Source organism: Peromyscus maniculatus, chromosome 21 (assembly GCF_049852395.1).
Source record: "Peromyscus maniculatus bairdii isolate BWxNUB_F1_BW_parent chromosome 21, HU_Pman_BW_mat_3.1, whole genome shotgun sequence".
Classification (NCBI taxonomy): domain Eukaryota; kingdom Metazoa; phylum Chordata; class Mammalia; order Rodentia; family Cricetidae; genus Peromyscus; species Peromyscus maniculatus.
In genome coordinates this window covers 4,638,499-4,664,943 of record NC_134872.1, presented here as the reverse complement: position 1 = coordinate 4,664,943, position 26,445 = coordinate 4,638,499, and the positions used below count along the sequence as shown (strand labels likewise).

Genomic DNA, 26,445 nt, shown 5'->3' with positions numbered 1-26,445 from the left:
ATTCTTATTTTCAGTGGGGAGTCAGGGGCTGCAGCTCAGGGCAGCATGGAGGTGACAGGATGGAGATGTCCCCTCCTGTCTGCTGGACCAGGAAGGTTGGCTGTGGAAGGGAACACAGGCAGTGCAGGGACAGGGTCCTGGTGTGCAGGGGGGGCCTGGCTCCCCAGTTCTTCACATTGAGCCCACAGGGTCACAGGGAACATCAGACACTGTTGCTGAGAGTGAACTGAGGGGCTCAGGTCGTCACAGGAGAGACCTGAGCACATCTCTGTCACTCTGTCAGGACAGGCAACTGTCTTCACGCTACAAACAAGAGCCATGAACAATCACTGTGAAGACAACATCCCAACACCAACCACTCACTCAGAAGTGATTCTGGAAGTCCCTGAACCCCAATCATATCCACTTTGCCCCTCCCCAAATCAGTGCCCAGAGTGTCAACTTCACAGCCTGGGAGAGACACATCAGAGCTCTGGGCACTGTCCCTGCCTAGGGAAAAATTACATATAGTCACAGGAAGGTGAAAACATGGCCTCTAGAAGATTTCACTGGAGGAGGTATTATGGGTTGGCAGAGCTCCCCAAATACTCTAGCTTTACCCCAAGGGCCTCCGGGACAATCCTGCTCCCCACACTTACCTGAAGCTGGAGTATAGTTCCCTCCTTTTCCACCTGTGAGGAGAAAAGCTGTGAGAGACCAGGGAAGACCCGACCCTAAGAAGTTTCCAGAACTGACAGCAGACCCAGGTTAGAGACAGGAGCAATGAGGGGTGTGGATGTTTCCCATTAGTGAGGCAGAGCACACTTCTAAAAGGGGCTGAGAGAGAACCAGACCTGCCCTTTCCTACCTGTGTTTCTCCTCCAACACCACACAACAGCCACCACAGCTCCAATGATCACAGCTACAACAGCAGCAATGATTGCCCAGATGTGGACAGGGGACTGAGGAGGCTCTGGAAGGGAAGGACAGGAGGGGAAGTCGGGGGTCATGACGCCAGCTCTCAGCCCTGATCCTTTTCAGGGTCACCAGAGGGCTCCAGGTTTGCCTGACCCCAGCTCTGCACCCACACCCTCCTTACCCCATCTCAGGATGAGGGGTTGTTTCAGCCCCTCATGGTACACATGACATGTGTATGTCTGCTCCTGCCCAGAAGGCACCACCACAGCTGCCCACTTCTGGAAGGTTCCATCCCCAGAAGGTCTGGTCTCCACCAGCTCCATGTCCTGAGTCTGTTCCTCCCCATCCCTCTGCCAGGTTATGGAGATCTCAGCAGGGTAGAAGCCAAGGGCCCAGCACCTCAGGGTGCCGTCTCCTTTCAGTGTGGGGTGATGGGTCACACGTGCCTTTGGGGGATCTGTGTGGAAGATTTAAGAAATCCTACAATTAATAAGATAAACTGAAATCTGCAAAGACAAAGTTAAACCAATGCTGACACTATACTGTGTCTGTTTGGACAATTCTGTCATCACACTAGTGACCTCAGGTAGAGCTTGTCCCCTCATCACAGAGCTGCACATTTTCCTGGGGGAATCAGTAGCGAAGAGGGAATCCACATGAGTCAGCAGGTCAGCATGGTCTTCCTCATGTGATGTTCTATAGCATTAGTTAGGTGGTAAAAGAATAGAAGGAAAGGAAAATAATTTATATATGTTAGTAATTTATATCAAAATATGAAATCAGGTACAAGGCCTATATGAAGGGTACCACCAACTCCTGCTGCCACCATTGAGGCACAACCACTGTGGCCATCTTGCTGACCAGCATAACTGTCTGTCCAAGTGAACAGCCATCACCAAAAGCAGCAGAAATGTGGTGAACCTCTGACACTCAGCCAGAGAAATTGACTCCCCAAGCCCTGCCTCTGGGGGACAAGACACAAGGTATTGTCACCAGGACCCCTGGAAGTGTGCTGTGGAGCCCAGGGCAGCACTCCCTGGGACACAGCGGTGCTCACAGGGGTGTGTGGATCGTCCCTGTCACTCCTGTCCTGGAGCTTCAGAAGATCCTGTCTCTGAGGAAATTCAATTCCTAATCCACTGGGGCAACACTGACTTGTTGGGACTGAGGGAGAGGAGTGCTCTGGATGTTAATATGGCAGAAAACAGTCTAAGGTCACACGAACCTTTCTAGTGTAAAGGAAACACTGACTTGTCTAATTATCCAGATTAGCAGTTCCCCCTGGCTCCTGTGGAGACTGATACAGATGATAAAATGAGGGGGAGAGAGAGAAACAGTATCATTCCAGTGAGGGGGATAAAAAAACTGAGTAAAAACAAAATGACAACTTTAAAAAAAAAAAAAAAAAAGGAAGGAAGGAAGAAAAAAAAGCCCCCCACAATTTAGTATTTGTCCAGGGCACCCCATAAGTGCTCAGGTGGCCATTCTGGGAATAGACGTAATTGGAGTGTGAGGGATGCAAACCTCAGCCACAGGGATTTGGGAGAATGTATCTTTGGAAGGTTCTAGAAACTGTGGAACCAGCCTAGGGTAGGGGCGTCCATGTCTCCCATCAGGTAAAGGAGACTTCCGGTCCTGGCGTGTAAGGCTGACACACTCAGATGACAGGACTCAGTTTCCACAGACCCTGGTGTGGGCAGAGACCCCGGCCTGGAGAGGCCATGGCTGACAGCGGCTGCAGACTGCAGGAGCCACTGTGGTTAGGTCGGGATCTCCTCTCCCTCCTCTGAGACAGATTTGCAGCTGTCCAGGGAGAAGGCTGAGCCTGGGGATCAGTGCGGTCCCTGCCATGCTGGATCAGGAGACCCAGGGACACTGTCTGCCCTGAGACAGGGGCATGACCCCAGCTGAGGGGTTTCTTCTTCCCCAGGACTGAGCCCAGCCCGAGGGCAGAGGGAGGAGCTGCCCGCGGCCCTGCACCTGTGCGCTGCAGCGCGTCCTACCCGATCTCCAGGTATCTGCGCAGCCACTCCATGCACTCCTCTTTCAGGTAGGCCCTGTATCCCTCTGCAACAACAGCCTGCTCGAACTTGCGCCGGGTGATCTGCGCCGCCGTGTCCGCCGCCGTCCACGTCGTCAGGTCGTCGTTCAGGGCGATGTAATCGAGGCCGTCGTAGGCGTACTGATTGTACCCGCGGAGGAGGCGCCCGTCCGACCCCACGTCACAGCCATACATCAGCTGGAAAGTGTGAGAGCCTGCGGGGACCCCGCGGTCAGCCCCGCCCACCCGAGGGCAGCCCCGCCCACCAGCCCCGCCCCTCGGTCCCGCCCACACGCGGACTCCCCTGAACCGAAAGGGAAACCGGGTCCAGGTCCCCGACTCTCCTCCCGAAACTCGGACCCGGGACCCGGGGCGACTCCGGCCCGGACATAGGGACGTGGAGCGGTCGTGACCTCCGACCCGCGTCACTCACCGCCCTCGCTCTGGTTGTAGTAGCCGAGTGCGGTCTTCAGGTTCCCTCGGAAAGTCTGCTCATCGTTCTTGGCGATCCGTGTCTGCTCCTCCCAATACTCCGGCCCCTCCCGCTCCACCCACGGCGCCCGCGGCTCCATCCTCGGAGTCTCCGCGTCGCTGTCGAAGCGCACGAACTGCGTGTCGTCCACGTAGCCGACAGCGATGAACCGGGGCTCCCCGAGGCCGGGCCGGGAAACGATGGTGTTGAAATACCGCAGCGAGTGCGAGCCTGGGGGCGGCGCGCGGTGAGACCCCGACCCTCGTCCCGGGACCCCGGGCGGGTGCGCGGGCCGGGAGGGGAGCAGGGCGCGGGGCTCGGGACGCGGTGGAGAAGGGCGGGAGGGTCTGGCTGGGCGACGCGGGGACGCGGCTTCCCCGGGGCCGCCCCCGCCCTCCCCGCAGAGTCGTTTCCCTCCCGACCCCGCACTCACCCGCGCGGGTCCGGGTCGGGGCCAGGGCGGCCGCCAGCAGCAGGAGCAGCGTGCGCGGAGCCATCGCCCCCATCTCGGATCTGGGGCGTCTGAGTTCCGCGGACTCCGTGGACTTTATAGCCCGTGACCGCGGCGACGCTGATTGCTTCTCCGGGATCTCGGCACCCAATGGGGGTGAGAACAGGACAGTTGTCTTCAGTGTCCGGGCAGAAGGACCGGACACAGGTCAGGAGCTGGAGAAGTGAAACTGGGGACCTGGGGATCCCCAGCTCTGGGCTTCCACCCCAGACCTCACCGCCTGGGGACTGAGACTTTGCTGAACCCTGTGCTGCTGGACGGAGCGCTGTGTGTCACGGTGTCTCTGAGCCGCCTAAGGACAACTGTCTCCTCAGGTTAGTCAGGATGAAACCTAAGAGCACGAAGTTTCCAGATAAAATACGCACAGCACTTAAAATGAGTGTTCACGGAAACAGGTGCTGTCGGAGTCCTGGTCAGGGTGTGGGGCTGCCGTGGACACCTGCATCGGGAGGTGACTGGAGTTTTCACAGCTCTGGTCAAGCACTTTTGACCCTGTGTTATCTGTGACTCTTCATGCTGGAATCCCTACTCACCTCTGCTTTCACTTTCTACTTCAGTTATGTGTGGCTGGGATTTGAAGACATCAAGTCAACATCCACAGAAACAAAAAATTTATAAATTTATTTTTTTTCCACACTACAGAACAGGGATGAAACCTCAAGTCCCTAGTGAGTACCTCTGCCATGAGAATTACCTCTGCCCAGTGTCCACACTGCACAGGCCTGAGGAACTCAGGAGCCAGCTGTTATGAGACCCAGGGCTCCACAGGCCTGTGACATTCATCTCCTTCATCTCATCTGCTCATAAAGTGTGAGGAAGGTCACAGAGAGAATGAGAGGTCACAGGTTATGTAACTTCTACCACACCATCGTCATTATTCTGCTTCATTATTAGTTACAGTTCCTTTCTCACTGTGATTTATTCAATAAAGCAACTGTACCATGGCAGTGTGTGGACACAGGGAACCATGGCGTGTAGACAAGGATCAGTACCCTGCTGTATTTGGTCTCCACAGGGCTCTCTTCCCAGTGGAGAAGTGGGTCCACTGTGCTGAGACAAAGACCAGGTCCACACAGACATCTCAGGACTATGGACTGAAGATCCATGTAAAACACAACCACCTGGAGCCACAGAGGATCATCTGGGGAGAAACACTTGGAGTCTGAGTGTAAGCACCAGGCTGTGAAGACATGATCCTGAGTGAAGAGGAAAAAAAATCTCAATTTACAGATGAGATTCCTGAGCATCAGGCTTGGCAGTGCGAGCTGCCCCTGCAGGTGAACACAGGAGCCTGGTCTCTGTGGGAGTCTGTGTGGTGCTTGCAGGCCAGCGCCTCTGCTTTAAAGAGAAGCATCTCTCCACTGCATCCCCAACACGCATATTTGCCATCGGACTCCCAGAAGTGACTTTTCTTCTAGAAGATCCAGGGAATCCTTCTTCTCTTCAGAAGGAGGAAGAGGAAGGTTGAGGAGAGAACTAAGTGAGTCTGGCCTGGGGGTCTCTCCTGGTGTTTTCTTGTCTTTTTTTTTAAGACCAAGCTGGCCTTGAACTCACCGAGACATGAAGCAGGTTTTCTTTCAGACCACCAACCAGCTCCCAAATCATGACAGAGAGACTTACTATTAGTTATGAATGCCTGGCCTTAGCTTAAACGTATCTCTAGTCAGCTTTTCCTAGTTAAGTGGACCTGTTTCTCTTCATCTATGTTTTTCCTTGGGGCTTTTTACCATTACTTCCTTCCTTTAGTGTGTCTTACTTTTCTGCTTCCTCTGTGGCTGGCTGGGTAACTGGGTGGTTGTCTGGCTGGCCGGTCCTGTCCTTCTCCCCCTTCTTTTCCTCCTCTTCTCTTCTCTCTCCGCCCCCAGCCCCGCCCATCCCTCCTCTGCCTAGCCATTGGATGTTCAGCTTTTTTTTTTTTTTTCAGAAGAAAACAACTTTATTTTCATTAACTCACAAAACACAACACAGTTGGTTCAGGAGGCCATCACTTGCCCAGTCTCCACACTACTACTAGCCTCGGTGAATATCTACACATTAGAACTCTTTAATAGCTGTTCTCGAGCAATGGAGCTGTTAGAAGGAATGTTCAGTCAGGGTCCACACGTGCACTGTCAATCATGTAGAGCCCATTTCATTCTCTTCAGTGTCAACTTCTTGATTAGATCAAACCATTTGCAATTCTGCACTGCTGCAAAACCTCATTGAAGCCCTCCCAGAGCTTGACGTCACTCTGGTTCTGGGCACACTCCAGAAACTGTTTGATCTCAAGAGAGCAAGGCCCAAAAGACTGCTGGTTCACAGACTGGGTTCCCTGGGGCTCCTGGTAAGTGATGTCAGGCCTTGCAGGCTCAGCATTACCACCTCCACTGAAGCCCCCGGTCATGGCATGACCCAGGGTGTGCCCCACTGCGGAGCCCACAGCCACACCAGCTGCAGTGGTGGCTATCTGGGCCATCAGGCCTGGCTGCCTGGGGGCAGCGGCAGGGGAGCCGACTGCAGATGGGGCAGCTGCTGCCAGAGGATGAGCTGCAGGTGCTTGTCTGGGAGCAGCCCTCATCGGAGGGGCCCGGCTGGCCAGAGGGGCCACCCAGGAAGAGCGGCTTCGGCTTCCACGTGGCATCCTAAGCGCTCAGTCTCTCGGAGTCAGGAAACGACTAACTCCTGTTCAGCTTTTTATTAGACGAATCAGGTGCCTTAGGTGTTGTGCCGTGTTCAGTTCATGTGGGTCCGTGGAAAATATGGTTACTCTAGGATGAATTTTAGCCTTCGTGGCGACAGGGGAGTCAGCCTCTGGCCAACTGACCAACTGTAGCTTTGCAAAAAGGATTTTTATAGCTATACAATTTACATCCTTAGCAAGTCAATTTCCACATACCAAAACCTCTTATCTAAGGCTGTCCAAAGACACAAATGGCAAAGCAATTCCCAGTCCCAGGACATCTCTGTTTTCCTCCTACAACCAACTTTTGCATAGGCTTTGAACCTTTAGGAAATCATGGTAAGATTTACATACCTCAAGCCTAAGGTACCCTACACAAAAGGTAGCAGTCACAAAAGGCAGATCAAAGCTGGTGCTAACACTCCAGAATCAAGCCAGCTGCAGAGTTCTGCAGAAACTCTCGCTACAGAAACAGCAGCACATCTTTACATAATTAAACAAATACAACATAAACAAATGTAACACGTCTTTATATAGTTAAAAATAATATTCCACAACAGACCCACCTGCCTGTGCATCCCAAGTCCCGGGATTAAAGGCTTGTGTCACATACCTGGCTTACTTACTTTTCTAGGGCTGTAAGAAGTCACTGTGAACCTGGCAACTTATAAAAGAAAGTTCAATTTGGTCCTCAGATTTCAGAGAGTTTGAATCCAGGATGTTAGAGGAAAGGTGTGGTGGCAGGAACAGCTGAGAGCTCACATCTCAATCCACAAGCAAGTGTCAGAGTCACTGGGAATAGTGGGGGTCTCTTAAAACCTCCATGCCCAGCCCTGGTGACACACCTCCTCCCACACGGCCACTCCTCCTGATCTGTCCCAAGCAGTTCCATCAACTGGAACTGAAGTATCCTGTAGCTGGAGTTTTCTCTTGGGTCCCACCAAAGTCCCACAGCCCACTTATAAAATAAACACACAGACACTTATATTATTTACAAACTGTATGGCTTTGGCAGGCTTCTTGCTAACTGTTCTTGTATCTTAAATTAACCCATTTCTATAAATCTATAACTTGCCACATAGCTCTTGGCTTACTGGCATCTTCACATGCTGCTTGTCATGTTGGTGGCTAACATTGTCTCCCCAACTCAGCCTTCCACTTCCCAGAATTCTCCTCTCTCCTTGTCCCACCTATACTTCCTGTCTGGCCACTGGCCAATCAGTGTTTTATTTATCCAGAGTGATATTCACAGCACTCCCCCTTTTCTTTTTCTTTTCCAAAAAGTAAGGTTTTAACTTTCACATAGTAAAATTACAGACAACAAAACAATTACCAAACAAGAATTACAGTTATAATATCCAGTCTATTTATAGTTTATTTGGCAAAATTAAAGAAGATATCCTATCTATCTTATATTTGTGAGTCTAAGGTTTTATATCTAACTTATCTTTATCATAACTATGGAAAATTGTAACTATCTAGCTTTAACTAAATCAAAGACCTCATAAGGATGTAATACTACCTGAGAAACAGGAGAAGGATGCAAGCAACTGTTGGGCATCTTGCAGGGTAGACAGAGACAGATAGCAGCCTAGACAGTCATCCAAAATTCTCTTGTAAAGTTGGGGCCTCTGTCTTTAGCCCACAGGCCTAGAGTCTCTCAGTCACTTTTTTTAGTGTCCTGTAGAATGTCTGGCAGTTTCCTCTGTGAAGCAGGAACCTGAAGAACCATTTTGTCAAGCAAAGTTCAGTGGTCACCTTTTTATGGATCTTGTATGTTGAGTTGATCAAGCACTCCAGGCAAGAACAGTTTCTTGCCCAAATGGCTATTTTTGCCAAGGTGAAGATAAACTCCATATGGAGTGTCTTCAATGTCCATTCTCTCTGAAGGAGCAGACCTGTCTCACTGTCCAGAAAGTCTAAGTTTTTAAAATATTTTAAATGCCATATTCTGTAGGTCTTTGAAGTATTTGAAGATTATCTATCTATCTGAAATATATCTATGTATACCTAAAAGACTTCACTAACATGGCTACGAGTATGATTATCACAGATGAATCATTAGTAATCTATTTTTTAATTATCCATTATAATTTTAAATGAACTGTACAAACATAACACCTCAAACAAGAGTAGAAATATACACACAGTATAACAAAATTAACTTTGAATTTGTATCAATAAACTAAAATCCTTAGCAATGTAAAACATTTTAAACAAGTTGTTGCTCTTTAAAAGTAGGTTCATTAATCTACCCTTTTATCCTATCATCTCTATATCCTATATATCTATATCACATCCCCTTTTCTTTTTTAGAAATAGATCACATTTATAATCAACCTGTTTTAAATAAAAATATTGGTTTTTCTCTGTCCCACACCAGAGGGCTCTTTTGATTTGGGACACAAGAATCTCTTAACCTTTTATTTTAGCAATATGTCTGGGTTTAGAGGGGGAGTGAACCAATTCCATCTCCAAAGCCAGCTTGGTATATTTGGGAATTTGGATGTAGCATCTCTTACTACTTCCTGCTGGAGGGGGGGGGCACTGTATCTTATGGGGACACAAAGAAACTTTTAGGCTTATGGGGGTAGTCCGTGAGGGTGTATCGTCTGAGCCAGGTGCCTTAAAACCGTTTTGGATGTTGGATCATCTGGGCCATGGTGTCATCAGAGACCTTTCAGGGGGTCTTGGCTGGTCAAACTTGATGTATCTTAATCTGGAACAAATCTATAGCCTCTGTGGAAACAAAAGCAGAGCCTCTTTTCCAAAGCAACATATCCTTATATCCAAATTTTGAAGTCAAGATACCTTTAAAATTTACATTTTTGTTTAACTCAACAGCTTTTACCATCAAATGTTTTTCTGTAGTTAAAAATATCAAAGTCAATACAATCCAGATTCTCTGTGTGATATCCATTTTTACGGGGCTTATTTTTTATATTAGTTTTACTATTTCTTTAAAGACTTTATTTTTTTTAAACTATATATTTGTTTATATAACTGTGTATATCATCTTTTTTGTCTCTTTCAAGCCTACGTCTATTTTACACACATTGTAACTATTACATCTGAATCTGTCTTATTGCTAATCTATTGCTTTAAACTGCAGCATTTGTAAGACTGAAACAGCGCTATGGCTGCTGGCTCTGCCCACCTCAGCTTCCCAACATGGTGGTGGTATGTTTATTGCCAGCTCTTGGAGCCATCGTGGGTCTATGTTTTTATCCAAGCACCATGTAGCCCAGAAACCTCTTTTTTTTTTTTTTGAAAACTAGCAAAGGCTAAATCCACCACACAGCAGCAGTGTAATGTGCTGCTTGTAGACGCCTCATTTCTGCCACACTGCAGGTCAAGCACAAATGCCAGGAACCTGCCAGTAACTCAAACCTGTGTTTTGTGGTGTCTAGATACCCATATGAGACATGAAGCAGGAACCTGGTTTTGGGTCTGTTTAGAATTGCTTATTAAATATTCTGAGGTTTAAGGTGGAAACTCAAGCCATCGGGCACCATTTGCAGCTGGAGTTTTCTCTCCGGGTTTCACCAAGCCCCATCAGTCCCACAGCCCACTTATAAAATAAACACACAGACACTTATATTATTTACAAACTGTATGGCCGTGGCAGACTTCTTGCTAACTGTTCTTGTATCTTAAATTAACCCATTTCTATAAATCTATACCTTGACATGTGGCTCGTGGCTTACCGGCATCTTCACATGCTGCTTGTCATGGCAGTGGCTGGCAGTGACTCTGAATCAGCCTTCTACTTCCCAGAATTCTTCTCCTCCTTGTCCCGCCTATACTTCCTCCTGCCTGACCACTGGCCCATCAGTGTTTTATTTATACAGAACAATACCCACAGCACTATCCAAACCTCTGAACCTGGGTGGCCATTCTTATTCAAACCACCACAGCATTCAGTGCAGACTTAAGATGCCCTGCAGGGTTCTGCAGATGTGTCCATTGTGATCTGTGGACAAACACCCTCAAACAGGAGGACCCCACTGTGTTAGGATCTCCCCTTTGCTTCTGTCACCTCCCGCCCTTCTCCTTCAGTCCTCACCCCATCAGTACCAGCAGCCCTCACTTCTCAGCTCTGCACTAACACTGTCTCTTCCTTTTAATCCAGTTTCTCTCCGTGGTCATCCATCTTGTCAGCTGTCTTGCTGTGAGCCAGGCTGTGTGGTGTCCTTCTGTAAAATCTCCAGTGGGGGCTGGAGAGATGGCTCAGGGGTTAAGAGCACTGTTGGTGTAGCAGAGTGTAGCACGAATCTTAAAAGTTCTTCTTAATAAAATCAAACCCGGAGCCAGGTATTGGGGTTAAAGTTGGAAGATCAGAGAAGCAGAACAAGCCACAGCTTCTGCACCTCGCCAATTCCTCAGCTGATCCTGATTCTTCAGACTGGAAGCCTCTGAGTCCTCATCCAAATGAATCTCAGCGGAACTGCTGCTCAAAAGCCTAAAAGCTTAACCATCCTAGTTCTTGGTCCTCATGCCTCATATACCTTTCTGCCATCACTTCCTGGGATTAAAAGTCTTGTTACCATGCCTGACTATTTCCAGTGTGGCCTTGAACTCACAGAGATCCAGGCAGATCTCTGCCTCTGGAATGCTAGGATTAAAGGCGTGTGTGTCACCACTTTCTGGCCTCTATATCTAGTGGCTGTTCTGTTCTCTGACCCCAGATAAGTTTATTAGGGTGCACAGTATTTTGGGGAACACAATACCACCACATGATGCTTCACTACAATCTGTGACTCCAGTTCCAGGGGCTCCAGTTCCTGGTGCACCTATGTACTCATAATCAAAAGACAAATATATCCAATAAAAATGAAATTTAAAAATCCATTTTGAGCCGGGCGGTGGTGGCGCATGCCTTTAATCCCAGCAATCGGGAGGCAGAGGCAGGCGGATCTCTGTGAGTTCGAGGCCAGCCTGGGCTACCAAGTGAGTTCCAGGAAAAGGCGCAAAGCTACACAGAGAAACCCTGTCTCGAAAAACCAAAAAAAAAAAAAAAATCCATTTTGAAAAATACTCCACTGGCTCCCTCTCCCTCTCCTAAACTAGAGTGTGAGTCCCAGGGGCTGAGGGCACAGGGCTGTTCTGTCAACATTCTTCCAGCTCTGGAACAGGACAGGGACTGAAGACTGAAATAGGCTGTGCTGAAATGCAAATGTTCAAAACAGCATAAAGTTAAAAATACAAAAAGATTTCATTTTACGGACCTATTGTGCACAGTGGGTCACAGCCTCGTTCCAGGAAGAGCACACTGTGTGTGTGCTCATCTTTGCACTTGAGCCGTGTGTTAGTTTTTAATTGCCACTGAACAAGAACAATTTGAGTTACGTCAATGGTAACGTGTAACAGACCAGGACATCCCCAACATCAGGAGAGTTCCTGCACCTAGTGATCTCCCCTTCCCCATCTTCCCTCCTACATTAGACCCCTCAGGGTCTCACTTTTTAATGAGAAAGAGAAGTGTTAGTGTCTAGGGCAATAGTTCAACACAATGAAGAAAGAAAACAGGACTGGGTCTGAGCCCTCAGGGAATAAGGCTAAGGGGACCCAGGGTGGCTGAGCTGCCCCATTCCTCCTGTCCACTCTGCTCCAAGGGTCTCAGGTCTCAGGCTGCCCTGCCCTCATCAAACTTAGAGCCAATGGAACTTTCCATCCTTTCCCACCTGTGGGAAGAAAGCACCTTGTTTTCTTTTAGGGAGGAGGCAGAGCCATGGAAACCAAAGGAGGCTGCAAAGCCTGGAACCAGGGAAGTTTCCAGAACTCTGACACAGAGTGTGATGTCTATTATTGGTTGTCAACTTGACAATATCTAGAATTAAGGAAAACCCCAACTCAGAGAGCACACCTGTGAGGGATTTTTGCTTAATTTGAAGTGGGAAGATCAACTTCTGATCTGGTTCTTGGCAACAACATTTGTGTGTGTGTGTGTGTGTGTGTGTGTGTGTGTGTGTGTGTGTGTGTGTGTGTGTTTCCAGACAGGGTTTCTCTGTGTAACAGCTTTGGCTGTCTTGGAACTTGCTTTATAGATCAGGTGTCCTCAACCTCACAGAAATCAGTCTGTCTCCTCTTCCCAAGTGTTGGAATTAAAAGCATGAGCCACTACACTAGAAGACAACAACCTTTAATCCTGATTGAGGGTGGAAAGACCCACCTCTAGTCTGGGCCATGCCTTCTGCTGGCAGCATATACCAGGATATGGAAGAAGGAAGCTTGCTCTCTAAGCCTGCTTGCTCTTGCTCTTGCTGTCAGAGGCTACTTCTTCAGGATTTAGCACATACTGAAGGCCAGCTGAGACTCCAGCCTAGTGGACTGAACAATTGTTGGATCCTTGAGCTTTCTTTTCATAGCCAGCCATTGTTGGATTAGCTGGACCAGAGCCTATAGGTCATTCTAATGAATCATAGATAGATAGATAGATAGATAGATAGATAGATAGATAGATAGATAGATAGATAGATAGATAGACATTCATTCAGTTCTCTTACTCTAGAGAACCCTGACTAACCCAGATTTTTATAACAGAAATGATTCCAAAGCAACAGAAATATAAGAATGAATCTTTTAACTATCTGGAATAGACTTTCTAGTTTACCAACACCTACAGCTACCAAAGCCTTTCCAGTTACTGATGTGTCTCTTGGAAGCTGGAAGAGTACTGAATGCCAATGGTGTAAACTATTTTACATGCTTAAGGAGATTAATGCATTTGATTTTCCTCATCCACCGATTGTGGGCCACAGTGGATTTGTTTATTCCATATAAAACTATTAACATTCTGTAGAAAAATAAGGAAAATGATGATGCTGGTCTGTTGCTCTTATCATCTGTGGATTAAATTGACTGAGGAAAGGAATGAGCTCTATGATAAAATCTACCAACTTCTAGTGTCTTAGTGTGGTGATTTGAAATAAAATGGCACCCAAAGGGAGTGGCAATATTAGGAGGTGTGGCTTTGTTGGAGAAAGTGTGTCACTATGGGACAGGATTTGAGGTCTCTTTTGCTCAAGCTTCCCTCAGAGTGATAGTCAAGTTCCTGTTGCTTGCAAGATGTAGGATCAGCCCCAGCCAGCACCACATCCTCCTGCATGCTGCCATGCTTCCCACCATGATAATGAACTGAACCTCTGACACTGTAAGGGAGTCACCTCAATTAAATATTTACTTATAAGAGTTGCTGTGGTTGCCGGGTGGTGGTGGTGCACGCCTTTAATCCCAGCACTCGGGAGGCAGAGGCAGGCGGATCTCTGTGAGTTCGAGGCCAGCCTTGGCTACCAAGTGAGTTCTAGGAAAGGCGCAAAGCTACACAGAGAATCCCTGTCTCGAAAAAACTAAAAAAAAAAAAAAAAAAAAAAAAAAGGAAAAAAAAAAAAAGAGTTGCCGTGGTCATGGTGTCTCTTCCCAGCAATAAAAACTCAAACTAAGACACTCGAAATACAGTGAATAACAACAGTTAACACAGTGATAAAATTGACATGCTCCAGATGGGAATAGAGTCTAGAAGTTTCTAAGTGTGATCTGAAAGAGAATCTTTGCTCCAGCAGCCACAGAGCTCACATTGCAGAAAATCAAACTGAAGCCCTCACTATAAGGTTGGCTGAAGGACAGCAAAAATTCACGTCCCAGCCATGAAGAGTATCAGCAGTTAAAGTAAGGGCGTTAATTGGTAAAGAATGAGAACCTGTAACTTGGGATGAGGATGTGTGGCAGGACCCTACTGAAGCTGAGAAGTTTGACCCCTCAGATTCTCAGGGTTCATCTCACCCGAGCAAGTAGTTAGTCTACCCTCAGCCCCGCCTCCTGAGTACATCTTTGACTGAACAAATTCATCCTTCATTGTGTGTTAATCCAGTGGTGACTTTCTCTGAAGGAAATACCAGGCAAGACAATCCTGGTTTCCCTCAGATCCCACCAACAGTTGCCTCTAGACCTTCACCAGACTGCAGGCAGAGCAGGATCTTTGGGGAAGGTAGAAGGGAGAAGCTTAGTGCCGGAGGAGGGCGCTACACTGCTAAAGAGTTTAATGAGTTTGCAAATTCATTCCAGCAGAAGTCTGGGGAATATGTGTGGGAATGGATTTTAGGGTGTGGGATAATGGTGGATTGAACATTGAAATTGGGTCAGACTGAGTTTATTGATGTGGGCCCTCTAATTTCAGATTCTAGATTGAATATGGAAGCTCTCACAGTTTGTAAACGTGTCATAAGATTGTCTGAATGATTGTCTGAAGCATTTGTCAAAGATGGCTTACTGATAAGGACTTGGAGATGCCTGATATCCCTTGGCTTAGTGATGATGAAGGGATTCTAAGGCTCAGGGAAATTGCAATGCTAGAGTGTGTGTGCTGTATAAAAACTACTCCTCCACCATGGGAAGACCCAGCAGACCTGCTCTTCACTGATTCTGTAAGACACAAAACGATGAGGGTGCACCAGCACGTTTCCAGAGTCTTGTTGTCACCCTTTTCCTTGAGCCAGACCTCAGGGCTGAGATGCTGCTGATCCACTTCAGTTGGATGAATTAAAGGGAATGAGTTTACTTGGGTTCAAGTGTATCAGGGTCCAAATTGCAGCATGGAATTGCTAAAGACAAGGTGATCACAGTTACTGTAATGGTCAGTACAGGCAAAGTTAATTTTATTGTGGCATGATTCACATGGACTTTTGGTGCTGGATTAATCTTGACGTTTCCAGGTATGAAATAAATAAGAAGCTGTCTTAGCCAGTGTTATGTTGCTGCGAAGAGACCATGAACATGGCAAATCTTATAAAGGAGAGAATTTAATTGGGGTTTGCTCACAGTTTCAGAGGTTTAGTCCATTATCATCATGATGGAGACCTTGGCAACATGCAGGCAGACATGGTTCTGGAGATTTTGCTGGGAGTTCTACATCCAGATCCTCAGGCAGCAGGAAGAGAGAGAGCCACTAACCCTGGAGTGGGCTTTTGAAAACCAAAGGCCACCACCAGTGACACATGTCCTTGAACAAGGCCACACTGACTCAACACCTCCTAATCTTAAGCAGTGCCATTCCCCGATGACCAAACATCCAAATTCATGAGCCTGTGGGGTCATTTTTATTCAAACCACCACATTTCATACCTAGGCCCCCATAGTCTTGTAGCAATATCATAATGCAAAATGCATTCAGTTCAACTTCAAAAGTTCGCATAGTCTGTAACAGTCTCAACACTGTCTAGGAGTCCAAAGTTCAAAGTCTCTTCTGCGACTCATGGTAATCTCTTAACTGTAATTCCTTGTAAAATGAAAATAAAAAGGCAGATCACATACTTCCATCACACAGTGTCACAGGATATACATTACCAGTCCAAAAGGGAGAAAGGGAGCATAGTGAGGAAATACTGGGCCAAAGCAAGACCAAAAACCAGGTGGCAAACTCCAAATCTGCATCTTCATCTCTGATGTCAAAACACTCTTCAGATCTCCCACTCTTTTCAGCTCTGTTGACTGCAACACACTTCTCTCTCAGGCTGGTTCCACCTAGTTTTAGCACCTGTCCATGAGAGGTGTCCATGAGTACCATTCCTTCACACAATGGCCTCTCAGGGCCTCCATGCAGGGACACCCCTGTTACACATGACGGGCCTCAGCTGCTTTCCTTAGCCACCGAGAGAGATTCCACAACCCCATGGACCACTTCCTCCGTGGAAAGGACAACACTTTGCCCTTACTGGAGTGGATACTTATTCTGGTTATGGATTTGCCATTCATACACATAATGCTTCTGCCAAAACCACCATCCATGGACTTAGAGCATGCCTTGTCCACTGCCATGGTATTCTACACAGTATTGCTTCTGACCAAAAACTCACTTCACAGCCAGAGAAGCGGGACAGTCGTCCACGATCATGGAATCTACTAGTTTACCATGTTCTCCACCACCCTGAAGCAGCTGGTCTGTTAGGAAAATGGAATGGTTCAAATGGTGCTTTTCATGACTCGACTGCCTGGCCCCAAATAACTGACTCAGAGGCTGGATGTGAATTATAGAGGCTCAGTCAGCAGCTCAGGCTTGTTACTAGCTAACTTATATTTTAAGTTAACCTATATGCCTTATCTATACTCTGTCACATAGTGGTACCTTTATTACTGTGGCACATTCATCTCCTGCTCCCTCTGCATCTGGCTGGTGACTCCTGACTCCACCCTTCACCTTCCCATCATCCGTCATTTGGTCACCCTGCTTCTATTTCCTGCATGGCTACTGGCCAGTCAGCATTTTATTAAACCAATTTGAGTGACAAATCATTACAGATTATTCCACAGCATTCCCCCTTTTGTCCAATTAAAAATGTTTTAACTTTAACATAGTAAGATTATATACAATAAAAACAGTTATTAAGTAAGAATTACACTAACACTATCTAATCCATTTGCATTTGGTAAATTACAGAAAGTACTTAATTATCTAGCTTATCTTAGATATTCTAAAGTTTTGTATCTAATTTACTTTCTATTATAACTAAGGAAAAGTATAATTATAACTATTTAGTCTTCAAGTCCATCAAAGACCCCAGAAGGGTGAAATTTTACCTAATGACAGGGACATCAGCCCGCCTGGACAGTCACCCAAAGTTCCCTTCTAACATTGGGACATCCAATAAATGTCTCTTTCCAGTTCACATCCAGGCAAATCTGGAGGATGAGCTGGTGAAGGAGGCTCTCAGAATGGTGAGGCTCTCCCCTATGCCCATCTGCCCCCACCTTCCCCTCCAATGTCACCTTGGTGTCCCCTCTGGCCTGCCTGTGACTTCATCCTGACTTCTCATTGTCATTTCCCCAGGGTGTGGATCTGCGACACTATTCGAAGCAGGTGGAGCTGGAGCTGCAGCAGATTGAGCAGAAATCGATCCGGGACTGTATCCTCCAGCAGAGGGGAGCCACATGGGGTTCAGGGAGGTGTGATGCAGGTAGCTGAATGGAATGTCATCTCTCAGGTTTCTGTCACTTTGGGGAGAATTCAGGAGGAGGTGCTGCTGGTCTGCAGAGCTCCTTGTTCACCGTGAAGCCCTTGACTTTTGTGGGTCAGACATCCAAGAGAGTGAGAACATAGCATCTCTGCACAATCAGATCACAGCTTGTGATGCTGTCCTGGAGGTCAGTGGCCCTCGGCTGTGGCCCCTGACAAGCTCGGACCCGTCACGCCCTCTGCTCCTGGTTTTGTTGTTGTTAGTAGTTTGTGTCCCTTGGGCAATGAGATCTCCCACCCTCCTGGGCTGTTGACTGGGGTATTCACCCAGACACTTGGTGGCACACTTGTCCCCGTCAACCCTGTGCATGCCCACAGTGTTTTCTGCCCTCCCTGTAGCGCATGGAGCAGATGTTGGGAGCTTTTCAGAGTGACCTCAGCTCCATCAGCTCTGAGATCCGGACCCTGCAGGAGCAGTCGGGAGCCATGAACATCCGACTTCGTAACCCACAGGCATTTCGGCGGAGACTTAGGGAACTTGTAGATGGCCTAGTGGTGCCCTCCACTCTGGTCACGTGAGTTGCTGGCTGGGAGGGTCATACCGTCCAGAGCAGGTGGTTGGGCTGGGTTACCTACCCAGTTTACAACACGGGTCTAGGCTGAGGTTTGTCAGGTGCAGTCTGGAAACCAGGTGTGCTGGCTCATGCCTGTAATCTCAGGCTCGGGAGGTCCAGACAGGAGGATTGCTGCAAGTCACCAGCTTGGACTGCAGAGTGGGATTTTGTTTAAAAAAAAAGAAGTGCATTCTAGAAATTAACAGATGGGTTAATAACTCCTAACCCGCTTTAGCCACCACAGGATAGGACATAGGTTAGGAGTGATCCAAGGTCAGGTGTGTAGTGGGGACCTGTGGGGGGCGGGGCTCAGGAGTTGAAAACTTGGTGCATATAATGAGGGTATGAGATCATGGAGAAAGGTAGGAAAGACATGAGCTGTGAGGGGTGTGATTCGGGTATTTCAGGACTGTTGAGGGTCCCTTCTGATCACCCTGTCCTCCCTGCTCCTCAGAGCAATTCTGGAAGCTCCAGTGACAGAGGCCAGATTCCTGGAGCAGCTGCAGGAGCTGGACGCCAAGGCAGCCGCAGTCAGGGAGCAGGAGGCCAGAGGCACAGCTGCCTGTGCAGATGTCAGAGGCGTGCTGGACCGGCTCCGGGTCAAGGTGGGGAGTGGACCCCTAGGGTCACTTCCCATGACCCCCACTGCTTCCCTCCGGGCGGTGCATGTTGGCCCTCTCATTCCCCTGAAAATCTAATGAGGCTAGAGATGTGCCTCAGTCGGTAGAGTGTTTGCTTAGCGTTCACAGAGCCCTGGGTTCCCTCCCCAGCCCTGCAGACATTGGCGTGATGGCCCTTGTCTGCTGTCCCAGCACTCAGGAAGCGGCAGAGGAAAGATCGGAAATTTCAGAGTCGTTCTCTGCTACTAAGGGAGTTTGGGGCCATCCTGAGATACATGAGACCCTGTCTCAAAAACCAACAGCATAGAAACTAAAATTAGAACAGTACAGAGAAGATTAGCATGGCCTCTGTGTAAGGGATGACATGAAAATTCATAAAGCATTCCATACTTAAAAAAAAAAAAAGAAAAACAACCTGAAAAAATAAGGCAGGGTCTGGTGGTAAGTGATTTTACCCTGTACTCGGGAGGCAGAGGCAGGGGGACTTCTGTGAGTTCTACAGAGTGAACTACAGGGTGGGTTCCAGACCAGCCAGGGCTACTCAGAGAGACCCTGACTCAACCAACAAAACATAAAACATCCAAAGTATTGTCTCCATTACCTTTACCTTCATGTCTGTCATCTCCTAACTTTCTCCACAGGGTAAAAGCCCGCAACTTCATGGCCTGTTTGTCCCCCACATCTAGGCAGTGACAAAGATCCGCGAGTTCATCCTCCAGAAGATTTATTCGTTCAGAAAGCCCATGACCAACTATCAGATCCCCCAGACAGCCCTGCTGAAGTACAGGTCTCCACCCCGGGACAGGTGCAGGGTGGCTTGTGAACTTCTCAGTAGCCAGCATGGACGTCCAGGGGTCTGACTCGCCCTGGCCCTTCCAGGTTTTTCTATCAGTTCCTGTTGGGCAACGAGCGAGCAACAGCCAAGGAGATCAGGGATGAATACGTGGAGACGCTGAGCAAGATCTACCTGTCTTATTTCTGCTCCTACCTGGGGCGGCTCATGAAAGTGCAGGTGAGCCAGGCAGGGAGAGGTGCCCCTAATAGTGGCTTGGAGGAGGGATGGAGCTCCCCACCTGCTGGTGGTGAGGAGCCATGGTTCAGCTCTCTGTTATTTTCTCTAGTACGAGGAAGTTGCCGAGAAAGACGATCTAATGGGTGTGGAAGACACAGCAAAGAAAGATATCCTGGATCAGCTGGGCAGTGGGGGCTCACACATTTAATCCCAGCACCCGGGAGGCAGATACAGGTGGATCTCTGTGAGTTCCAGGCCAGCCTGGTCTACAGAGCGAGATCCAGGACAGACATCAAAACTACACAGAGAAGCCCTGTCTTGAAAAACCAAAAAAAAAAAAAAAGGAAGAGAGAAAGAAAGAGAGAGAGAAAGAGAAAGAAAGGAAGGAAGGAAGGAAGGAAGGAAGGAAGGAAGATAGATAGATAGATAGATAGATAGATAGATAGATAGATAGATAGATAGATAGATGTCCTGGATCAAGGAACCTCAGGCTAAGCTCACAGGCGGGGTGCCCAAGGGTTCTGCTTTTCACCCTTTCTGTGGGGTGGAAACTTTGAGGATATGAGAGCCAGATCTTCCCCTCCCAGAGGGTTGTAGACTCCCTGAGGCCCATTACAGGTCAGATGAGGCAAGGCCCTGATTCTAGAAAGGGGTGTCCTGGTCATAGTTAGCTTCTGGGGTCCCTCAGGTCTTGGCTCCATGGGCCTGGTGTGGTCGGTCTCGGTGATTTCCCTGACTCTGACCTGGTCACGATTCTTCTCGAAACCGTCCCTCCGAAGCAGGAACACCATCTTCACCCTGGGGACCCGGGGTGCTGTCATCTCCCCCACTGAACTTGAGGCCCCAATCCTGGTGCCCCACACTGCCCAGCGTGGAGAGCAGAGGGTATGATGAGCCTACCCCTCTGTGGTCGGGGTTGAATCCCCTCAGGTGGGGACTTTGGGGACCCCTGGCCTGCTGTGATGTGGGGGGCTAGGAGCCATGCACTGAGGCACACAGAGGGAGACTGCTCATGGGGTGACTGTCAGGGGTTGAAGAGGATGTGGGGGCGGCAGCAGCCGGGGGGAGGGCGTTCCTGTGTCCTGTGCCCCTCTTCAGTGCCTGTTCAGGGCGCTCCTCCCAGCCTGGAGGTCAGGTGTGTGGGGTCTTCTGAGCTCTCGTATCCTGAGATGTGCTGAGGCCCCACATCCACGGGGCCAGTGTGCGACCCCACCCTTCTCTCTGCCCCATAGTATCCGTTCGAGGCTCTCTTCCGCAGTCAGCACTACGCCCTCCTCGACAATTCCTGCCGTGAATATCTTTTCATCTGTGAATTCTTTGTCGTATCTGGCCCAGCTGCTCATGACCTGTTCCATGCTGTCATGGGCCGCACACTCGCCATGACTCTGGTAAGCCCCGGATTCTGTCTTTTACCCTCCATTCTCAGGGCTCATCCACAGCCAGTGGGATCACAGCGGCAGTATTGAAATCAGGGGTGTCCCATTCTAAAGAGTATAAACCTTTATCTCACAACATGACCCCCTAGGGAGCCCTCAGAACTCGGGGATCCTGTTACTTCCTCTGCTTTTCCACAGCAGAGAGCAATACCTCTAAATCCTGGCCCTTTGCCTCCATCCCAAGCTCAGCCCTGGCTTCTGCTGTGAGGAACTTACAGAGTGGAGGCCTGTGAGCAAGTCAGGGCCCCTGGAGGGGCCTGTGGACAGGGAAGGAGGGGTCTCCCTAGCCAGGGCCTTGTCCCGTAGAAATGTCCATCCATTTGCTCACAGCCACCCGAACAGCAAACTGACATTCCATTGCCTGCCTGTTGCTGTGCCACAGAAACACCTGGAGTCCTACCTGGCCGACTGCTACGACGCCATTGCTGTTTTCCTCTGTATCCACATCGTTCTCCGATTCCGCAACATCGCAGCCAAGAGGGATGTCCCTGCCCTGGACAGGTCACTGAGCCCCGGGCCTGGGTGCCTAAAGGCTTCAGCTTTTTTTTTTTTTTTTTTTCCTGAGACAGGGTTTCTTTGTGTAGTTTTAGTGCCTAGATATTGCTCTGTAGACCAGGCTGGCCTCGAACTCACAGAGATCCACCTGGCTCTGCCTTCTGAGTGCTGGTATTAAAGGCGTGCGCTGCTACCGCCCGGCCAAGCACGCGCATACACACACACACACACACACACACACACACACACACACACACACACACACACACCATTCCCCTGAAGCGCTGCACTCCCCCGGCCTGCCCGCCCCCCAGCCAGCTGACCTGTGATTCTGATTAAGCCCGCAGGTACTGGGAGCAGGTGCTTGCCTTGCTGTGGCCTCGCTTTGAGCTGATCCTGGAGATGAATGTCCAGAGTGTCCGCAGCACCGACCCCCAGCGCCTTGGGGGCCTGGACACTCGGCCCCACTATGTGAGGGCTGGTGAGGGTCATAAGGGGATCTTGTGGCCACACTCAGTGGTGGGGTGGTCACCCTCAGTGGTGGGGTGGTCACTGCAGGAGGAGGGAGGGACTGGGGACAGGAGTTGCAGAGGCAGCTGGGAGGTTGTGTCTGCCAGGCAGGCTGATGGGAGTCTTCCCACCTGCTCCTAGATCACACGCCGCTATGCTGAGTTCTCCTCTGCGCTTGTGAGCATCAACCAGACCATCCCCAATGAGCGCACCCTGCAGCTGCTGGGACAGTTACAGGTGGGGCTGGCAGGACAGACTTCCCTCAGGGGGCGGGGCCTGTGATCTGGCTTTCTCCTTCCTGCCTGTGTGTGGCTTGTGCAGGTGGAGGTGGAGAATTTTGTCCTCCGAGTGGCTGCAGAGTTCTCCTCCAGGAAGGAGCAGCTTGTGTTTCTGATCAACAACTACGACATGATGCTGGGTGTGCTGATGGTAAGGCTGCTCCCCCGGGGGTCTCCAGGGCTGTCAGCCTCACAGTTCAGTGCCTGAGCCCTGATTCTGGCAGTGTCTGCAGGGTGGCCTGACTGGATGCGGGTGGGGGTGCTGGCCTGAGGCAGCTCCCAAGTTCCTCTTCCTGGTGTCTTCCTCAGGAGCGGGCAGCTGAGGACAGCAAGGAGGTGGAGAGCTTCCAGCAGCTGCTCAATGCTCGCACACAGGTAGGGCCTGGGCGTGGCAGGGAGGCCTGGTGCTGCTGGGCTGACCTCAGTGTGCAGCCATTACGACTCACTGCCTTGTTGCTGGTCTGGTTCACTTAATTTTTTCTATGATGTTAATAACTTAACTGCAAAATAAAACTATAACTGTGTATGTATGTGTGTGCACATGTCAAAACAACCAGTTCTGCTCTGCAGGGGATTATTAGTGTGTGTGTGTGTGTGTGTGTGTGTGTGTGTGTGTGTGTGTGTGTCTGTATGTGTGTGTGTCTGTGTATGTATGTGTGTGTGTGTCTGTGTGTATGTGTGTCTATGTGTGTGTCTACATGTATGTGTGAGCACGTGTGCAGCACATGTCTTGAAGCACATGGAGTCAGGACAACTTCAGGACTGGGCTCCTCTCTTGCTTCTCCACTGTGTGTTCTGGGGGCCAGTGGCCAGCTCTTCCCCCTGAGCCAGCTCATCGGCTCTTGGTTTTGGAAGAGACAATCCTTGGGTCTTCCTCTACACCTTGTCAGACCACCACCTAAAAGTGGAAGCTCACGGAGGCCGGCTGCTCTGTAGAGCGTTACCTCCTAGTCGTCCCACTCCAGGCTGGGGTCCTTTGTCCCCTGGACTCCTGACTCTGTTCCGACTGGCATGTCTCTCTAGGAATTCATTGAAGAGCTGCTGTCTCCCCCCTTCGGGGGTCTGGTGGCATTTGTGAAGGAGGCTGAAGGTTTGATTGAGCGAGGACAGGCCGACCGACTTCGAGGGGAAGAAGGTATGAGGCTGTTGTCAGGGACCGTGGGGAGGTGACAGGAAAGGACAGTGAGGTGCAACTTACAGGTGGCACAGCAGGGAAGACCTGGCGGGGGGGGGGGGGGTAGCAGGGACGCCCGGCTTGATGGTGAGCATGGCTGTGCCCTGGGCAGACCTTGCCGGGGTGGATGTCCCCAGGCCTGGTCACTCTCTTGACACCCTCTGTCCTCCTGTGGCAGCCCGAGTCACTCAGCTGATCCGTGGCTTTGGGAGTTCCTGGAAGGCCTCCATGGAGTCTCTGAGTCAGGACGTCATGCGGAGTTTCACCAACTTTCGAAATGGAACCAGCATCATCCAGGTGCCTGCCACCCCAGCCCTTTGCCCGTGTCCCACGCGTGGGTGTTTTCTCGCTCTTTCCTCTGGGAAGGTCAGCGACCAGCTGTGTCTGAGCTGTGAAGCTCTGACCGACCTGCCCCGGTCTGTCTGACCCCCGACTCCCCTCTGTGCAGGGGGCGCTGACCCAGCTGATCCAGCTCTACCATCGCTTCTACCGGGTGCTGGCACAGCCACAGCTCCGGGCGCTGCTGGCCAGGGCGGAGCTCATCAACATTCATCACCTCATGGTGGAGCTCAAGAAACACAAGCCCAACTTCTGACTCGGTCCCCGGGGTGAGGGCTCCCATGCGCTCTGAATGTCACACACTGACACTGGGACCTGATGGCTCCCACGGGCTCTGCATGTCACACTCCGTCCCCTGGGTCCCCTTCCCCTTCCTGTTGTCTCTCAGGCTCCCACACTCCTCACCGCCTCTGCTGCAGGATTCTGCCTCAGCAGAGTGTGTGCAAGTCTGCTCCTCCCTGGACGTGGAGGGGACATTATCATTCCTGTCCCTGTCGCCTCCTCCCCTGTGCGTTCACACCTGTGAAAGCTCCCCCACCTCAGTCTCTGATCGACTCTCAATCTTAGGACAGGGCAGTGGAGGCCGCCTTCCCTCTCTTGTAGCTTGGTCATCTGCGGTCTCCACTTGAACACTAACCCATCACCTCCTGGCTGGGGGTTCAGGCTGTCTGTCTGTCTGTCTGTAGGCAAAAATAAGCACTTAATGTAGTGTGACAGAGTCCCTTCCTTTGTCCTGACGCCTTCAAGTTCTCCATCATTTATTTCCTGTAGACCTCTCCGGTTCCCAGCCTGGGGGGCATGAGGAAGAAGGCGGGGTGGTCACCTCGGTCCGTCACTGTTTATGACCCAGGGTGGCTGGTTTGCTTAGGAGGGACTGCTCTGTAGCTCTCCAGGAAGGTGGCACCTGTCACAAGGCCTGGGGACATGGACAGCTTTGGGCCCTGTCCTGAGGCTACCGTGGGAAAGTCCACACGACTCTGGGATTGTCTGTCTGAGCCCCTAAGTGTCTGTCACAGCTCCTCTGAGGGGGGGGCCTGCACCCCTGCACCCATATGGGGCCGGGGTGGACCTGGCTCCAGAGCATCCGTCTTGTCTTTTCCATGTGGCCCTTCCTGCTGCCCTGCTGATGTGCCCAGTGAACTGCAGAACAGAGCTTCTCAACCTTCCTGACGCTGCCACCCTTTGATACGTTTCCTCACGCTGTGGTGACCCCAACCTCAACATTATTTTCATTGCTATGTCATAATTAATTTTGCTACTGTTATGAACCCTAATGTAAATATCTGTGTTTTCTGATGGTCTTAAGCACCCCTATGAAAGATCTTTCAACCCCCTAAGGTTCGTGACCCACAGGTTGAGAACCACTGCTCTAGAGTGAAGGAACAGCCTTGACCAAGTCTTTTGGGGATTTTCAAGTCAGGGTTTCTCTGTGCAGCCCTGGCTGTCCTGGAACTCACTCTGTAGGCCAGGCTGGCCTCGAATTCACAGAGATCACGTGCCTCTGCCTCCCAAGTGCTTGGACTAAAGGCGTGAGCCACCACCATCCACAACCCTGACCAAGCCTTAAAAGCCAGTGTGGTTTGTAGACCTGTAATCCCAGCTGATTGGGAGACTGAGGCATGGGATGGAAAACCTGCTTGGGTTACAGAGTCAGTTCAAGGCCATCCTGGACCAGGTCTTAAAAGTAAAAGTGCTGGTGGAGAGATGGCTCAGCAGTTAAGGGCACTGGCTGCTCTTCCAGAGGTCCTGAGTTCAATTCCCAGCATCACATGATGGCTCACAGCCATGTATAATGGGATCTGGTGTCCTCTTCTGGCATGAATGTGTATTGCAGCTAGACCGCCATATACATGAGATCAATAAATCTTTAGAAATTAAAAAAAAAAAAAAGTGGGTGGGGGTGGGGAATGTCGTTCAGTGGCAGGAAGCTCGCCAGGCTGACAGCAGTCTATAGGTTCCTTAGACAGTGGGGGAAATTTCAGGTGAAAGAAGCGTCATGTCCTCCACCCCATCACGTTCAGGTCCTTGGCCAGTGGCGGCTGTGAGCCTGTGCACCTAAGGGTCTGGCATGTTGGAGCCCAGAGAAGGGAAAGGAAGGAGGAAGACTCTTGATTGGGTCACGTGTCTCGTGGGCGGAGTCAGTGCTGTCCTTATGGACCTTGCCCTGTCCTCCACCATTTTCCCCTTCCTTGGGCCTAGTTTCAGCGTTTACAGTCTCTCTCTGGCTCCCAGGTTCCTTGAGACTTACCCGTCACAGTACTAGGCTGTGCGGGGCGAGGGTAGGGGGCGCGGGGACACAAGCTCACCCCAGACCCGGCCCTGGAGTCCTTCATGGTCCTTTCTCTCTCACCACACCTTACCACCTACTCCAGCCCCTCCCCAGGTGTCAGTCTTGGGGACCCCTGTGTTCTGGTCTCTCCTTATAGCCCTGGCTGTCCT

At 50.0% G+C, this 26,445-nt stretch overlaps 1 protein-coding gene, 1 non-coding gene and 2 pseudogenes across 4 annotated transcripts; 2 read left to right on the top strand and 2 right to left on the bottom strand.

The window, feature by feature from the left end:
- Positions 1 to 3,945, bottom strand: LOC143269909 (H-2 class I histocompatibility antigen, Q10 alpha chain-like; annotated as a pseudogene). The gene is made up of 6 exons (XR_013046703.1): positions 3,844 to 3,945; positions 3,372 to 3,641; positions 2,878 to 3,153; positions 1,079 to 1,354; positions 639 to 671; positions 1 to 100 (listed from the first exon to the last, which is right to left on the bottom strand). The product of XR_013046703.1 is annotated as an H-2 class I histocompatibility antigen, Q10 alpha chain-like (transcript).
- A 1,882-nt stretch (positions 3,946 to 5,827) lies between these two features.
- LOC102921616 (coiled-coil-helix-coiled-coil-helix domain-containing protein 2 pseudogene) lies at positions 5,828 to 6,575 on the bottom strand (annotated as a pseudogene).
- Positions 6,576 to 17,239: 10,664 nt separating this feature from the next.
- LOC107400104 (vacuolar protein sorting-associated protein 52 homolog) lies at positions 17,240 to 24,715 on the top strand. 2 transcript variants are annotated; one of them, XM_076557262.1, is made up of 18 exons: positions 17,240 to 17,290; positions 17,403 to 17,478; positions 17,649 to 17,716; positions 17,928 to 18,103; positions 18,597 to 18,747; positions 19,449 to 19,549; positions 19,642 to 19,774; positions 19,884 to 19,941; positions 20,526 to 20,659; positions 21,007 to 21,162; positions 21,593 to 21,711; positions 22,053 to 22,176; positions 22,357 to 22,452; positions 22,537 to 22,644; positions 22,803 to 22,868; positions 23,517 to 23,628; positions 23,846 to 23,964; positions 24,116 to 24,715. In XM_076557262.1, exons 1-18 carry the CDS (start codon positions 17,288 to 17,290, stop codon positions 24,260 to 24,262), a joined length of 1,947 nt encoding a protein of 648 aa, XP_076413377.1. In that variant the 5' UTR covers positions 17,240 to 17,287; the 3' UTR covers positions 24,263 to 24,715. The 2 variants fall into 2 exon arrangements, with proteins under 2 accessions (XP_076413377.1, XP_076413378.1); XM_076557263.1 differs by lacking the exons at positions 19,884 to 19,941; positions 20,526 to 20,659.
- LOC143270051 (U6 spliceosomal RNA) lies at positions 19,046 to 19,156 on the top strand. The gene has a single exon (XR_013046924.1). It is a non-coding gene; the product is annotated as a U6 spliceosomal RNA (small nuclear RNA).
- Positions 24,716 to 26,445: the final 1,730 nt, after the last annotated feature.